The 15,561-nt window shown below is 50.6% G+C and overlaps 1 protein-coding gene across 1 annotated transcript in view; it reads right to left on the bottom strand.

Annotated features, from left to right (window-relative positions):
* Nucleotides 1-15,561, bottom strand: part of LOC140187625 (transient receptor potential cation channel subfamily V member 3-like) — a 49,846-nt gene that overhangs the window by 25,239 nt on the left and 9,046 nt on the right. The window contains 4 exon segments of the mRNA XM_072243143.1: nt 3,020-3,196; nt 4,402-4,682; nt 5,635-5,775; nt 8,359-8,511. Coding sequence (XP_072099244.1) covers nt 3,020-3,196; nt 4,402-4,682; nt 5,635-5,775; nt 8,359-8,511 — 752 coding nt within the window.

Genomic DNA, 15,561 nt, shown 5'->3' with positions numbered 1-15,561 from the left:
ATCCTTGAAACTGAGTTCACAGGTTGTGCAATCAGTTCAGATTTGAGGTGAGTGAAATTATCCACACTGGTTCAGGAACCTGATGATTGAGGGGTAATAACTGTTCCTGAACCTGGTGGTGTGGGACCTAAGGCTCCTGTCCCTCCTTTCTGATGGCCGTAGCGAGAAGAGAGCCTGGCCTGGATGGTGGAGTCCTTGATGATGGATGCTGCTTTCTTGTGGCAGTGCACCTTGTAAATGTGCTCAGTGGGGGGAAGGTACCGGGTACATTAGCGACATTTAAGATGGAAAGACAGACGCTGTGAAATGCATCACTTGCATCGAATCAAATCAGCGAGGATTGTGGCGGGCAGCCCACAAGTATTGCACCCTCCAGGTACCAACGTAGAGTGCCCGCAACTCACTAACCCTGACCCACAGGACTTTGGGAGGAAACTGGAGCACCCGGAGGAAACCCACGTGGCCATGTGGAGAACACACAAACTCCATAAGATCATAAGACAAAGGAGCAGAAGTCGGCCATTCGGCCCATTGAGTCTGCTCTGCCATTTTATCATGAGCTGATCCATTTTATCCTATTTAGTCCCACTGCCCCGCCTTCTCACCATAACCTTTGATGCCCTGGCTACTCAGATACCTATCAATCTCTGCCTTAAAGACACCCAATGACTTGGCCTCCACTGCTGCCCGTGGCAACAAATTCCATAGATTCACCACCCTCTGACTAAAAAAATTTTTTCGCATTTCTGTTCTGAAAGGGCGCCCTTCAATCCCGAAGTCATGCCCTCTCGTACTAGACTCCCCCATCATGGGAAACAACTTTGCCACATCCACTCTGTCCATGCCTTTTAACATTCGAAATGTTTCTATAAGGTCTCCCCTCATTCTTCTAAACTCCAAGGAATACAGTCCAAGAGCGGACAAACATTCTTCATATGTTAACCCTCTCATTCCTGGAATCATTCTAGTGAATCTTCTCCGTACCCTCTCCAACGTCAGCACATCCTTTCTTAAATAAGGAGACCAAAACTGCCCACAGTACTCCAAGTGAGGTCTCACCAGTGCCTTATAGAGCCTCAACATCACATCCCTGCTCCTATACTCTATTCCTCTAGAAATGAATGCCAACATTGCATTCGCCTTCTTCACTACCGACTCAACCTGGAGGTTAACTTTAAGGGAATCCTGTACGAGGACTCCCAAGTCCCGTTGCATCTCAGAACTTTGAATTCTTTCCCCATTTAAATAATAGTCTGCCCATTTATTTTTTCTGCCAAAGTGCATAACCATACACTTTCCAACATTGTACTTCATTTGCCACTTCTCTGCCCATTCTTCCAATCTATCCAAGTCTCTCTACAGACTCTCTGTTTCCTCAGCGCTACCGGCCCCTCCACCTATCTTCGTATCGTCAGCAAACTTAGCCACAAAGCCCTCTATTCCATAATCCAAATCGTTGATGTACAATGTAAAAAGAAGCAGCCCCAACACTGATCCCTGTGGAACACCACTGGTAACTGGCAGCCAACCAGAATAGGATCCCTTTATTCCCACTCTCTGTTTCCTGCCAATCAGCCAACGCTCTATCCACGTATGTAACTTTCCTGTAATTCCAGGGGCTTTTATCCTGTTAAGCAGCATCATGTGTGGCACCTTGTCAAAGGCCTTCTGAAAATCCAAATATACAACATCCACTGCATCTCCCTTGTCTAGCCTACTGGTAATTTCCTCAAAAAATTGTAATAGGTTTGTCAGGCAGGATTTTCCTTTAAGGAATCCATGCTGAGTTCTGCCTATCTTGTCATATGCCTCCAGGTACTCTGTAACCTCATCCTTGACAATCGACTCCAACAACTTCCCAACCACTGATGTCAAGCTAACACGTCTATAATTTCCTTTTTGCTTCCTTGCCCCCTTCTTAAATAGCGGAGTGACATTTGCAATCTTCTAGTCCTCCGGAACCATGCCAGAATCTATCGACTTTTGAAAGATCATTGCTAATGCCTCCGCAATCTCCACAGCTACTTCCTTCAGAACACGAGGGTGCATTCCATCTGGTCCAGGAGATTTATCGACCTTTAGCCTATTCAGCTTCCTGAGTACTTTCTCTGTCGTAATTGTGACTGTGCACACTTCTCTTCCCTGCCACCCTTGAGTGTCTGGTATCCTGCTGTCTTCCTCAGTGAAGACTGATGCAAAATACTTGTTCAGTTCCTCTGCCATCTCCTCATCTCCCATTACAATTTCTCCAGTATCATTTTCTATCGGTCCTATATCTACTCTCACCTGTCTTTTACTCTTTATATACTTGAAAAAGCTTTTAGTATCCTCTTTGATATTATTTGCTAGTTTCCTTTCATAGTTAATCTTTTCTCTCTTAATGGCCTTCTTGGTTTCCTTTTGTAAGGGTTTAAAGACTTCCCAATCCTCTGTCTTCCCACTAATTTTTGCTTCCTTGTATGCCTTCTCCTTAGCTTTAACTTTGACTTTGACTTCTCTTGTCAACCACGGTTGCATCCTTTTTCCACTCGAAAATTTCTTCTTTTTTGGAATATACCTGTCTTGCACATTCCTCATTTCTCACATAAACTCCAGCCACTGCTGCTCTGCCGTCTTTCCGGCCAGTGTCTCTTTCCAGTCAACTTTGGCCAGTTCCTCTCTCATGCCACTGTAGTTTCCTTTACTCCACTGAAACACCGACACATCAGATTTTGGCTTCTCTTTTTCTAATTTCACAGTGAACTCAATCATGTTATGATCACTGCCTTCTAAGGGTTCCTTCACCTCCTTCCAGACACGGGTGAGAATTGAACCCTAATCTTACAGCAGCCCCGTAAAATGTTGCACTAACCACTAGGGGACAGCCAGGACACTGACCGCCAGGGGACAGCCAGGACACTGACCACAAGTGGACAGCCAGGATACTGACCGCCAGGGGACAGCCAGGACACTGACCGCCGGGGGACAGCCAGGACACTGACCGCCGGGGGACAGCCAGGATACGTTGAAGGAAGCTTGCCTGGATTTTGGTGTTGAACACCACGATCTGCAGAACAGATTTCTTTTCCGTGGTATCCACTCCTGTGATTTCATACAGCGAGGAGGAAACCGGTCCGTAAGCCCAGTCTGTGACTTTCCGGGAGAGTTTGCGATGTTTCTTGTCTTTTATCTCTCGACTGAGAATATTTCGAAATATCTGCAAAAGTTAGAAAATATCAGCTATTTTCAGGGAAGGTCGTCTGGGCGGTGCAGAGGGAGCACTGTGTAAACTGTGGACTGCTGGTGGGGGCGGGGGCGGGGCCGGGGGGATAGGGAACACACTGTGTCGTTAGATTCCCGCAGCAGCCCCGGTGACGAGCTGGCACTTTCCGACACTGCACCCGATTTCCAGCAGAGGGCAGCCTTGGGTCGTCACAGAGAAACTCATTCGGTGCGTTCACCTCGGCTGGAACTTGGATGTCCGGTCAGGACACATCTGAGTGTAGTGGTGAGGCGGGGGCGCGAGAGATGGGGGAAGAAAGGGGAGGATAGGGGGAGGGGGAGAGGGGAGATGGGGAGGGAGAGGGGAGATGGGGAGGGGGAATAAAGGGGAGGGGGAAGAAAGGGGAGGGGGAAGAAAGGGGAGGGTGGGGGAGAGAGGGGGAGAGAGGGGAGGGGGAAGAAAGGGGAGGGTGGGGGAGAGAGGGGGAGAGAGGGGAGAGGAGAAAGGGAAATAGGGAGAGGGGATGGGGAAGAAAGGGGAGGGTGGGGAGGGAGGGGGAGAGAGGGGAGAGGGGGAGGGGGAAGAAGGAAGAGGGGAAGAAGGAGGAGGGGGAGAAGGGGAGGGGGAAAGAGGGGAAGAGAGGGGGAAGAGAGGGGGAGAGAGGGGAGGGTAGGGGAGGGGAAGAAAGGGGAGAGTGGGGGATAGAGTGGGGAGAGAGGGGGAGAGGAGAAAGGGGAGGGAAGGAGGGAGAGGGGATGGGGAAGAAAGGGGAGGGTGGGGAGGGAGGGGAGAGAAGGGAGAGGAGAAAGAGGAGTGGGGGAGGGGAGGGAGAGGGGGGAGGGGGAGGGAGAGGGGAGTGGGGGAGGGAGGGAGAGGGAGGGGGGGAGGGGAGGGAGAGGGAGAGGGGGAGGGGAGGGAGAGGGAGGGGGAGGGGAGGGAGAGGGGGGAGGGAGAGGGGAGTAGGGGAGGGAGAGGGGAGGGAGGGAGAGAGAAGGGGTGAGAGAGAGGTGGAGGGGAGGGGAAGAGAAAGAGGGAAAAGAGAGAGAGAGACACACACAGAGAGATTTGGTAGGGGTGTGAGGGATATTGATGTCTCTAGTTCACTGGTGACCCCAAAGTTATTTGCACCCATCTCCTTATCCCAGTTCCATGAATGAACTCCCCAGCACCAGCTCTCTGCAGTGACGGTGAATCCTTGCCTCAAACTTGCCGAGTTTGGCGGCAAGCTGCAGGGGAGTCAGTCCCTTCACGTTGCGGACTTCCTCCAAGTTGCCGCCTTTGTTTTCGATCAAGATCTTGTTGTATATTTCCGTCACGAACTTGGTGTTGTCCTCCGTGTCGTCAGCCACCGTGACCAGCGCGTGGAGAACCGTGTTACCGCTGGAGTCCTGCTCGCTGACCTTGGTCCTTTGGTCAGACAGGAGGAGGGACACGGTTTCAGGCTGGTTGGTGCAAGCAGCGAGAGCGAGCGGAAGTTCACCTGGGGGTGGGGGTGGTGACAGTGAGAAACAGTGACAGCTCCAAACCTGGCCGACTGACCAACCCAAACCCAGACCTCAGCCCTCTTCCCCACCCCCCACACACAGTGTTTCTGCATCCCACCGAACCCACAATAAATGAGGGTGGGGGCAGCAGCGTAACACCCTTACAGCGCCAATGATTGGGATTCGACTCCTGCCACGGTCTGTAGGAGCCTGTACATGGATGGGAGAGGTCTGGAGGGTTATGGACTGGACGCAGGTCAATCAGACTAGCGGAATAATGTTTCGGCACAGACCAGAAGGGCCGAATGGCCTGTTTTCTGTGCTGTAGTGTTCAATGGTTCTATTCTCCGCTTGAAGGCAAGGGTTTCCTCTGGGTGCTCTGGTTTCCTCCCACAGTCCACAGATTTCCGGGTGTGCAGGATAATTGCCCCCAGTTTTCATTCCCAACCCTCTCCCCGTGTTCTTCCACCGGATTGTCCCAAGCGGGTAGTGCTGCTCCCTCACCGCGCCAGAGACCCAGGTTTGATCCCGATGCCTCCCGGCTTTCCACCCCACCTCCCAACCCCCAGTTCCCACCGAATCCCACAGATGAATTCTCTGATGAAAAATATTTGCCTTTATCCTCACAATTTTGTATCAAATCTCCCCTCAATCTTCTACGCTCTAGGGAATAAAGACCTAATGGATTCAAACTTTCCCTATAACTCAGATCCTCGAATCCTGGCAACATCCTTTTCAATTTCCTCCCCACTCTTTCCGTTTTATTTACATATTTTCTGTGTGTAGGTGACAGAACTGTACACAATACTCCAAATTTGGCCTTATACAATTGCAACATAACATCCCACCGCCAGTAATCCTGAAGGAGAGTTAGGGAAGGGAAGCAAGTCCTGGCGTCACCAGGGATCTCACAAGGAAGTGGACCATCGTTGACCAGGAGGGACTCACCGAAGTAAAAGCCTTTCCGCTGCTCGCTCAGCTTGAAGAATTTGCCCGTGGCCCGCGCATTCACGTCGGCCCCTTTCTCCAGCAGGAGGCGCACGATGTCAGGGCAGCGCCTCTCGATGGCGATGTGAAGGGCTGTTTGACCTCGGGGGGAGGACGGAAACAAATGTCGCTACTCTCGGGTTTAAGAACTCACCTCGTCACCAAAACCCGCACCCGCATCCAGCTTTTTGTCTGTCGAATCCCTCCCCTGACAACCGCGCCCACCCAATCGTACTAGCCATGTGAAACGCGCCCAAAGGCTCTTCCACCACAATCAAGCCCTCCTACCCACTAACCTCAGGGCGGTATTCATGGTTTACCTACCATGGGGGACTCTCCCCGGACCTCAGAGATGTCCGGGTTCGCCAAATATCTGCAGTGGTGCCTGGATTAATGCATGCAAGCATTTCTAAATGACAATAAATGAGGACTGAGTGTTCTCATCATCTAATTAGTGTGAAGAGACACGAGAGGGACAGAGCTCCAAAACGGAGGGCGTGGGATGGAGTCCGGACGGGAGGAGATAGGGTGAGGAATATGGGTGTCTACTGTTTCCATGAGATAGAGATAGAGATAGATAGATAGAGAGATAGAGAGAGAAACAGATATAGAGAGAGATAGAGATGGACAGAGAGACAGAGGTAGAGACAGAGAGAGAGATAGGCAGTGAGACAGAGAGAGAGAGATAGAGAGAGTGAGAGAGGTAGAGACAGAGGGAGATAGAGAGAGAGAGATGGATGGAGAGAGATAGAGAGAGACAGACAAAGATAGAGAGAGACAGAGATAGACAGAGACAGAGACAGAGATAGAGAGAGAGACAGAGACAAAGATAGATAGAGAGAGACAGAAGCCAAGATGGAGAGAGAAATGGGAGTTGGACAAATAATCCCACTTCCATTCCGGAGGAGGCTACACAGCATCCACACCAGGACCACCAGACTCAAAAACAGTTACTTTCCCTAAACTAACAAACCGATCAACACCTCCACCCACTAGCCACCCCTCCGCCATCTTACGTACAGACACTCCTGTCCCTAGCATCACTTTATGGACATACAATCAATCTGTGTACATAAGCTATCTTATGTGTTTATCTTCGTGTGTTTTTTGGTCTGCATCGGATCTGGAGTAAGAGTTACTTCGTTCTCTGGACTGGTGTGCTGGAAATGATACTAAAGGACACTCTGAATGGTAAGAGTCAGTTTCACGTCTTGTGAAAGCGAGAGGTGTGGAAACTGTCGGCAAAGCTGATGAAACAGATTTCACACAAATGCAGGAAGGAGGATGAGTGTCAACATCAACTGTAACAATAAGTGATTGTTGCGGGGGGGGGTCTTGTCCCACAAATCCCACAAGGTGACTGGTGGGAAAAGCAGGGAACATGGGAAAGATCCCTCAGAAAGGCAGCCCCCACCACCCAGGACTGGCCCTCTTCTCATGGCTACCATCACGGAGGGGGTACAGGAGCCTGAAGGCACACACTGAATGATTCAGGAACAGCTTCTTCTCCTCCGCCATCAGATTTCGAAAGCGGTTCCTGAACCCATGAACACTACCTCACTACATTTTTTGCTCTCTTTTTCAACTTCTTTATTTAAAATATTACATATTTGTTATTGTAATTTGAAGGTTTTTAAATTATGCATTGCAATGTACTACTGCCGCAAACCAACAAAATTTCACAGTTGCCAGTGATATTAAATCTGATTCTGAAGAAATGCGTTCATTGAGGTAAGACCAGACTAAACTGATACAGTGGTTTCTTATTGACATGTGTACTAAGATACAGAGAGTGTCTTAAAAGTCCCTAGTGTATCTGCCTGTACCACCGACACACACAAACTGCTGGAGGAACACAACAGGTCAGGCAGCATCTGTGGAGATGAACAAATAGTCGACGTTTTGGGCTGAGACTCTCCTTCAAAGGAAGAGGGAAGATGTCAGAATGTCTCTACTATCACCCCTGGCCGTGTGATCCACACACCCACCACTTGCTGTGTAAAAAAACAATCTCTGACATCTCCCCCTCTTAAAATTATGCCCCCTGGTATTAGCTACTTCCACCCTGGGAAAAAGTCTCTGGCTGTTCTCTCAATCTATGCCTCTTATCATCTTGCACACCTCTATCAAGTCACCTCTCATCTTCCTCCTCTCCAAAGAGAAAAGCCCTAACTCACTCCACCTATCCCCATAAGACATGCTCTCTAATCCAGGCAGCATCCTGGCAAATCTCCTGTCTAGAGCTTCCACATCTTTCCTATAATGAGGAGACCAAAACAGAGCACAATATTCCAGCTGGTCTGACCAAGAGCTGCAACGTTACCTCATGGCTCTTGAATTCGGTCCCCTGACTAATGAAGGATAACACATTATATGACTTCTTAAATAGCCTATCAAGTTACCATAGATTGTAAACTGAAAGGTCATGAACTGAAACTTCAGCTGTTTCTTCTCTTTCTCTCTCTATAGATGCTGCCTGCCCCACTGAACATTTCCAGCACCTTCTGCTTTTATTTCATCTGTCCCGAGTCTGCGGCATTTTGCTTTGTGTGGCTCGGAGAGTGCACAGGGTGACAGGCAGTTTGAGGAGCCTGATGCAACATCCCTCCTGTACTCCTGTCCCGCTGTTTTGTCCAACCGTCCATCCCCAGTCTGAGCGAGATCAGAGGTATCATATTAACTCACCTTTGTAATCTTTGTCAGTATATTCAGCATTAATCAGCTGGCTTAAACAATTGTTCTTCTCTGCCACCTTGATCAGCTTTTTCACCATTTCCTCTGTGCTGCTGTTCAGATTCAGCAAAGCTTTCATCAGGCAAGTCTTCCCCGTCTGATAGTCTGTAGAAGGACAGTAGGTTTTGGCCAGAGTTTTAATTCCTTCCTCTCACCTCTCCCTTTAACATTCTCTCCTCCCCGGCTTCTTCTCCCCCACCCGTCCCCCACCACCTCCCTGACACACAATATCCCTCAATACCCAACCTTGTCCCAGTACCCGACCCCAGCCCAATATCCCTCAATACTCAACCTCGTCCCAGTACCCAACCCCAGCCCAATACTTGGCTCCACACCAGTACTTAACCTCATCCCATTACCTGACCCCAGTCCAAATTCCCTCAATACCCAACCTCATCCCAGTACCCGACCCCAGCCCAATATCCGTCAATACTCAACCTCGTCCCAGTACCCAACCCCAGCCCAATACTTGGCTCCACACCAGTACTTAACCTCATCCCATTACCTGACCCCAGTCCAAATTCCCTCAATACCCAACCTCATCCCAGTACCCGACCCCAGCCCAATATCCGTCAATACTCAACCTCGTCCCAGTACCCAACCCCAGCCCAATACTTGGCTCCACCCCAGTACTTAACCTCATCCCAGTACCAAACCCCAGTCCAAATTTCCTCAATACCCAACCTCATCCCAGTACTAAACCCCAGTCCAAATTCCCTCAATACCCAACCTCATCCCAGTACCCGACCCCAGCCCAATATCCGTCAATACTCAACCTCGTCCCAGTACCCAACCCCAGTCCAATACTCGGTTCCACCCCAGTACTTAACATCATCCCAGTACCCAACCCCAGTCCAAAATCCTTCAATAGCCAACCTCATCCCAGTACCCGACCCCAGCCCAATATCCATCAATACTCAACCTCATCCCAGTACCCGACCCCAGTCCAAATTCCCTCAATACTCAACCTCATCCCAGTACCTGACCCCAGCCCAATATCCCTCAATACTCAACCTCGTCCCAGTACCCAACCCCAGTCCAATATCCATCAATATGCAACCTCATCCCAGTACCCAACCCCAGTCCAAAATCCATCAATACACAACCTCATCCCGGTACCCAACCCCAGTCCAGTATCCATCAATACACAACCTCATCCCAGTACCCAACCCCAGTCCAATATCCATCGATACGCAACCTCACCTCAGTACCCAACCCGTCCAAAATCCATCAATACACAACCTCATCCCAGTACCCAACTCCATCCCAGTACCTAACCCCAGTCCAAAATCCATCAATACACAACCTCATCCCAGTACCCAACCCGTCCAATATCCACCAACATGCAACCTCATCCCAGTACCCAACCCCAGTCCAATATCCATCAATACGCAACTTCATCCCCATACCCGACCCCAGACCGATATCCATCAATACTCAACCTCGTCCCAGTACCCAACCCCAGTCCAATATCCATCAATACGCAACTTCATCCCCATACCCGACCCCAGACCGATATCCATCAATACTCAACCTCATCCCAATACCCAACCCCAGTCCAATATCCATCAATACGCAACCTCATCCCAGTACCCAACCCCAGTCCAATATCCATTAATACGCAACTTCATCCCCATACCCGACCCCAGACCAATATCCATCAATACTCAACCTCGTCCCAGTACCCAACCCCAGTCCAATATCCATCAATACGCAACCTCATCCCCATACCCGAGCCCAGCCCAATATCCGTCAATACTTAACCTCGTCCCAGTACCCAACCCCAGCCCAATATTTGGCTCCACCCCAGTACTTAACCTCATCCCAGTACCCAACCCCAGTCCAAATTCCCTCAATACCCAACCTCATCCCAGTACCCGACCCCAGCCCAATATCCGTCAATACTCAACCTCGTCCCAGTACCCAACCCCAGCCCAATACTTGGCTCCACCCCAGTACTTAACCTCATCCCATTACCCGACCCCAGTCCAAATTCCCTCAATACCCAACCTCATCCCAGTACCCGGCCCCAGCCCAATATCCCTCAATACTCAACCTCGTCCCAGTACCCAACCCCAGTCCAATACTCGGTTCCACCCCAGTACTTAACATCATCCCAGTACCCGACCCCAGTCCGATATCCATCAATACACAACCTCATCCGAGTACCCAACTCCAGTCCAAAATCCATCAATACGCAACCTCATCCATGTACCCAACCCCAGTCCAAAATCCATCAAAACACAACCTCATCCCAGTACCCAACCCCAGTCCAAAATCCATCAATACACAACCTCATCCCAGTCCAATATCCACCAATACGCAACCTCATCCCAGTACCTGACCCCAGCCCAATATCCCCCAATACCCAACCTCATCCCAATACCCAACCCCAGTCCAATATCCATCAATACACAACCTCATCCCCATACCCGACCCCAGACCAATATCCATCAATACTCAACCTCGTCCCAGTACCCAACCCCAGCCCAATACTTGGCTCCACCCCAGTACTTAAACTCATCCCAGTACCAAACCCCAGTCCAAATTCCCTCAATACCCAACCTCATCCCAGTACCGGACCCCAGCCCAATATCCGTCAATACTCAACCTCGTCCCAGTACCCAACCCCAGCCCAATACTTGGCTCCACACCAGTACTTAACCTCATCCCATTACCTGACCCCAGTCCAAATTCCCTCAATACCCAACCTCATCCCAGTACCCGACCCCAGCCCAATATCCGTCAATACTCAACCTCGTCCCAGTACCCAACCCCAGCCCAATACTTGGCTCCACACCAGTACTTAACCTCATCCCATTACCTGACCCCAGTCCAAATTCCCTCAATACCCAACCTCATCCCAGTACCCGACCCCAGCCCAATATCCATCAATACTCAACCTCGTCCCAGTACCCAACCCCAGCCCAATACTTGGCTCTACCCCAGTACTTAACCTCATCCCAGTACCAAACCCCAGTCCAAATTTCCTCAATACCCAACCTCATCCCAGTACCAAACCCCAGTCCAAATTCCCTCAATACCCAACCTCATCCCAGTACCCGACCCCAGCCCAATATCCGTCAATACTCAACCTCGTCCCAGTACCCAACCCCAGTCCAATACTCGGTTCCACCCCAGTACTTAACATCATCCCAGTACCCAACCCCAGTCCAAAATCCTTCAATAGCCAACCTCATCCCAGTACCCGACCCCAGCCCAATATCCGTCAATACTCAACCTCATCCCAGTACCCAACCCCAGCCCAATACTTGGCTCCACCCCAGTACTTAACCTCATCCCATTACCTGACCCCAGTCCAAATTCCCTCAATACACAACCTCATCCCAGTACCCGACCCCAGTCCAAAATCCTTCAATACCCAACCTCATCCCAGTACCCGACCCCAGTCCAAATTCCCTCAATACTCAACCTCATCCCAGTACCTGACCCCAGCCCAATATCCCTCAATACTCAACCTCGTCCCAGTACCCAACCCCAGCCCAATACTCGGCTCCACCCCAGTACTTAACCTCATCCCACTACCCAACCTCGTCCCAGTACCCAACCCCAGCCCAATATTTGGCTCCACCCCAGTACTTAACCTCATCCCAGTACCCAACCCCAGTCCAAATTCCCTCAATACCCAACCTCATCCCAGTACCCGACCCCAGCCCAATATCCGTCAATACTCAACCTCGTCCCAGTACCCAACCCCAGCCCAATACTTGGCTCCACCCCAGTACTTAACCTCATCCCATTACCCGACCCCAGTCCAAATTCCCTCAATACCCAACCTCATCCCAGTACCCGGCCCCAGCCCAATATCCCTCAATACTCAACCTCGTCCCAGTACCCAACCCCAGTCCAATACTCGGTTCCACCCCAGTACTTAACATCATCCCAGTACCCGACCCCAGTCCGATATCCATCAATACACAACCTCATCCGAGTACCCAACTCCAGTCCAAAATCCATCAATACGCAACCTCATCCATGTACCCAACCCGTCCAAAATCCATCAAAACACAACCTCATCCCAGTACCCAACCCCAGTCCAAAATCCATCAATACACAACCTCATCCCAGTCCAATATCCACCAATACGCAACCTCATCCCAGTACCTGACCCCAGCCCAATATCCCCCAATACCCAACCTCATCCCAATACCCAACCCCAGTCCAATATTCATCAATACACAACCTCATCCCCATACCCGACCCCAGACCAATATCCATCAATACTCAACCTCGTCCCAGTACCCAACCCCAGCCCAATACTTGGCTCCACCCCAGTACTTAAACTCATCCCAGTACCAAACCCCAGTCCAAATTCCCTCAATACCCAACCTCATCCCAGTACCGGACCCCAGCCCAATATCCGTCAATACTCAACCTCGTCCCAGTACCCAACCCCAGCCCAATACTTGGCTCCACACCAGTACTTAACCTCATCCCATTACCTGACCCCAGTCCAAATTCCCTCAATACCCAACCTCATCCCAGTACCCGACCCCAGCCCAATATCCGTCAATACTCAACCTCGTCCCAGTACCCAACCCCAGCCCAATACTTGGCTCCACACCAGTACTTAACCTCATCCCATTACCTGACCCCAGTCCAAATTCCCTCAATACCCAACCTCATCCCAGTACCCGACCCCAGCCCAATATCCATCAATACTCAACCTCGTCCCAGTACCCAACCCCAGCCCAATACTTGGCTCTACCCCAGTACTTAACCTCATCCCAGTACCAAACCCCAGTCCAAATTTCCTCAATACCCAACCTCATCCCAGTACCAAACCCCAGTCCAAATTCCCTCAATACCCAACCTCATCCCAGTACCCGACCCCAGCCCAATATCCGTCAATACTCAACCTCGTCCCAGTACCCAACCCCAGTCCAATACTCGGTTCCACCCCAGTACTTAACATCATCCCAGTACCCAACCCCAGTCCAAAATCCTTCAATAGCCAACCTCATCCCAGTACCCGACCCCAGCCCAATATCCGTCAATACTCAACCTCATCCCAGTACCCAACCCCAGCCCAATACTTGGCTCCACCCCAGTACTTAACCTCATCCCGTTACCTGACCCCAGTCCAAATTCCCTCAATACACAACCTCATCCCAGTACCCGACCCCAGTCCAAAATCCTTCAATACCCAACCTCATCCCAGTACCCGACCCCAGTCCAAATTCCCTCAATACTCAACCTCATCCCAGTACCTGACCCCAGCCCAATATCCCTCAATACTCAACCTCGTCCCAGTACCCAACCCCAGCCCAATACTCGGCTCCACCCCAGTACTTAACCTCATCCCACTACCCAACCTCGTCCCAGTACCCAACCCCAGTCCAATATCCATCAATATGCAACCTCATCCCAGTACCCAACCCCAGTCCAAAATCCATCAATACACAACCTCATCCCGGTACCCAACCCCAGTCCAATATGCATCAATACACAACCTCATCCCAGTACCCAACGCCAGTCCAATATCCATCGATACGCAACCTCATCTCAGTACCCAACCCGTCCAAAATTCATCAATACACAACCTCATCCCAGTACCCAACTCCATCCCAGTACCTAACCCCAGTCCAAAATCCATCAATACACAACCTCATCCCAGTACCCAACCCGTCCAATATCCACCAACACGCAACCTCATCCCAGTACCCAACCCCAGTCCAATATCCATCAATACGCAACTTCATCCCCATACCTGACCCCAGACCGATATCCATCAATACTCAACCTCGTCCCAATACCCAACCCCAGTCCAATATCCATCAATACGCAACTTCATCCCCATACCCGACCCCAGACCGATATCCATCAATACTCAACCTCGTCCCAATACCCAACCCCAGTCCAATATCCATCAATACGCAACCTCATCCCAGTACCCAACCCCAGTCCAATATCCATCAATACGCAACCTCATCCCCATACCCGAGCCCAGCCCAATATCCGTCAATACTTAACCTCGTCCCAGTACCCAACCCCAGCCCAATATTTGGCTCCACCCCAGTACTTAACCTCATCCCAGTACCCAACCCCAGTCCAAATTCCCTCAATACCCAACCTCATCCCAGTACCCGACCCCAGCCCAATATCCGTCAATACTCAACCTCGTCCCAGTACCCAACCCCAGCCCAATACTTGGCTCCACCCCAGTACTTAACCTCATCCCATTACCCGACCCCAGTCCAAATTCCCTCAATACCCAACCTCATCCCAGTACCCGACCCCAGCCCAATATCCCTCAATACTCAACCTCGTCCCAGTACCCAACCCCAGTCCAATACTCGGTTCCACCCCAGTACTTAACATCATCCCAGTACCCGACCCCAGTCCGATATCCATCAATACACAACCTCATCCGAGTACCCAACCCGTCCAAAATCCATCAAAACACAACCTCATCCCAGTACCCAACCCCAGTCCAAAATCCATCAATACACAACCTCATCCCAGTCCAATATCCACCAATACGCAACCTCATCCCAGTACCTGACCCCAGCCCAATATCCCCCAATACCCAACCTCATCCCAATACCCAACCCCAGTCCAATATCCATCAATACACAACCTCATCCCCATACCCGACCCCAGACCAATATCCATCAATACCCAACCTCATCCCAGTACCCGACCCCAGCCCAATATCCCTCAATACTCAACCTCGTCCCAGTACCCAACCCCAGTCCAATACTCGGTTCCACCCCAGTACTTAACATCATCCCAGTACCCGACCCCAGTCCGATATCCATCAATACACAACCTCATCCAAGTACCCAACTCCAGTCCAAAATCCATCAATACGCAACCTCATCCATGTACCCAACCCGTCCAAAATCCATCAAAACACAACCTCATCCCAGTACCCAACCCCAGTCCAAAATCCATCAATACACAACCTCATCCCAGTCCAATATCCACCAATACGCAACCTCATCCCAGTACCTGACCCCAGCCCAATATCCCCCAATACCCAACCTCATCCCAATACCCAACCCCAGTCCAATATCCATCAATACACAACCTCATCCCCATACCCGACCCCAGACCAATATCCATCAATACTCAACCTCGTCCCAGTACCGAACCCCAGTCCAATATCCATCAATACGCAACCTCATCCCC

Source organism: Mobula birostris, chromosome 25 (genome assembly GCF_030028105.1).
Source record: "Mobula birostris isolate sMobBir1 chromosome 25, sMobBir1.hap1, whole genome shotgun sequence".
Lineage (NCBI taxonomy): Eukaryota > Metazoa > Chordata > Chondrichthyes > Myliobatiformes > Myliobatidae > Mobula > Mobula birostris.
Note: the sequence above shows the minus strand (reverse complement) of the source record. Positions and strands in the feature narration are given on the sequence as shown.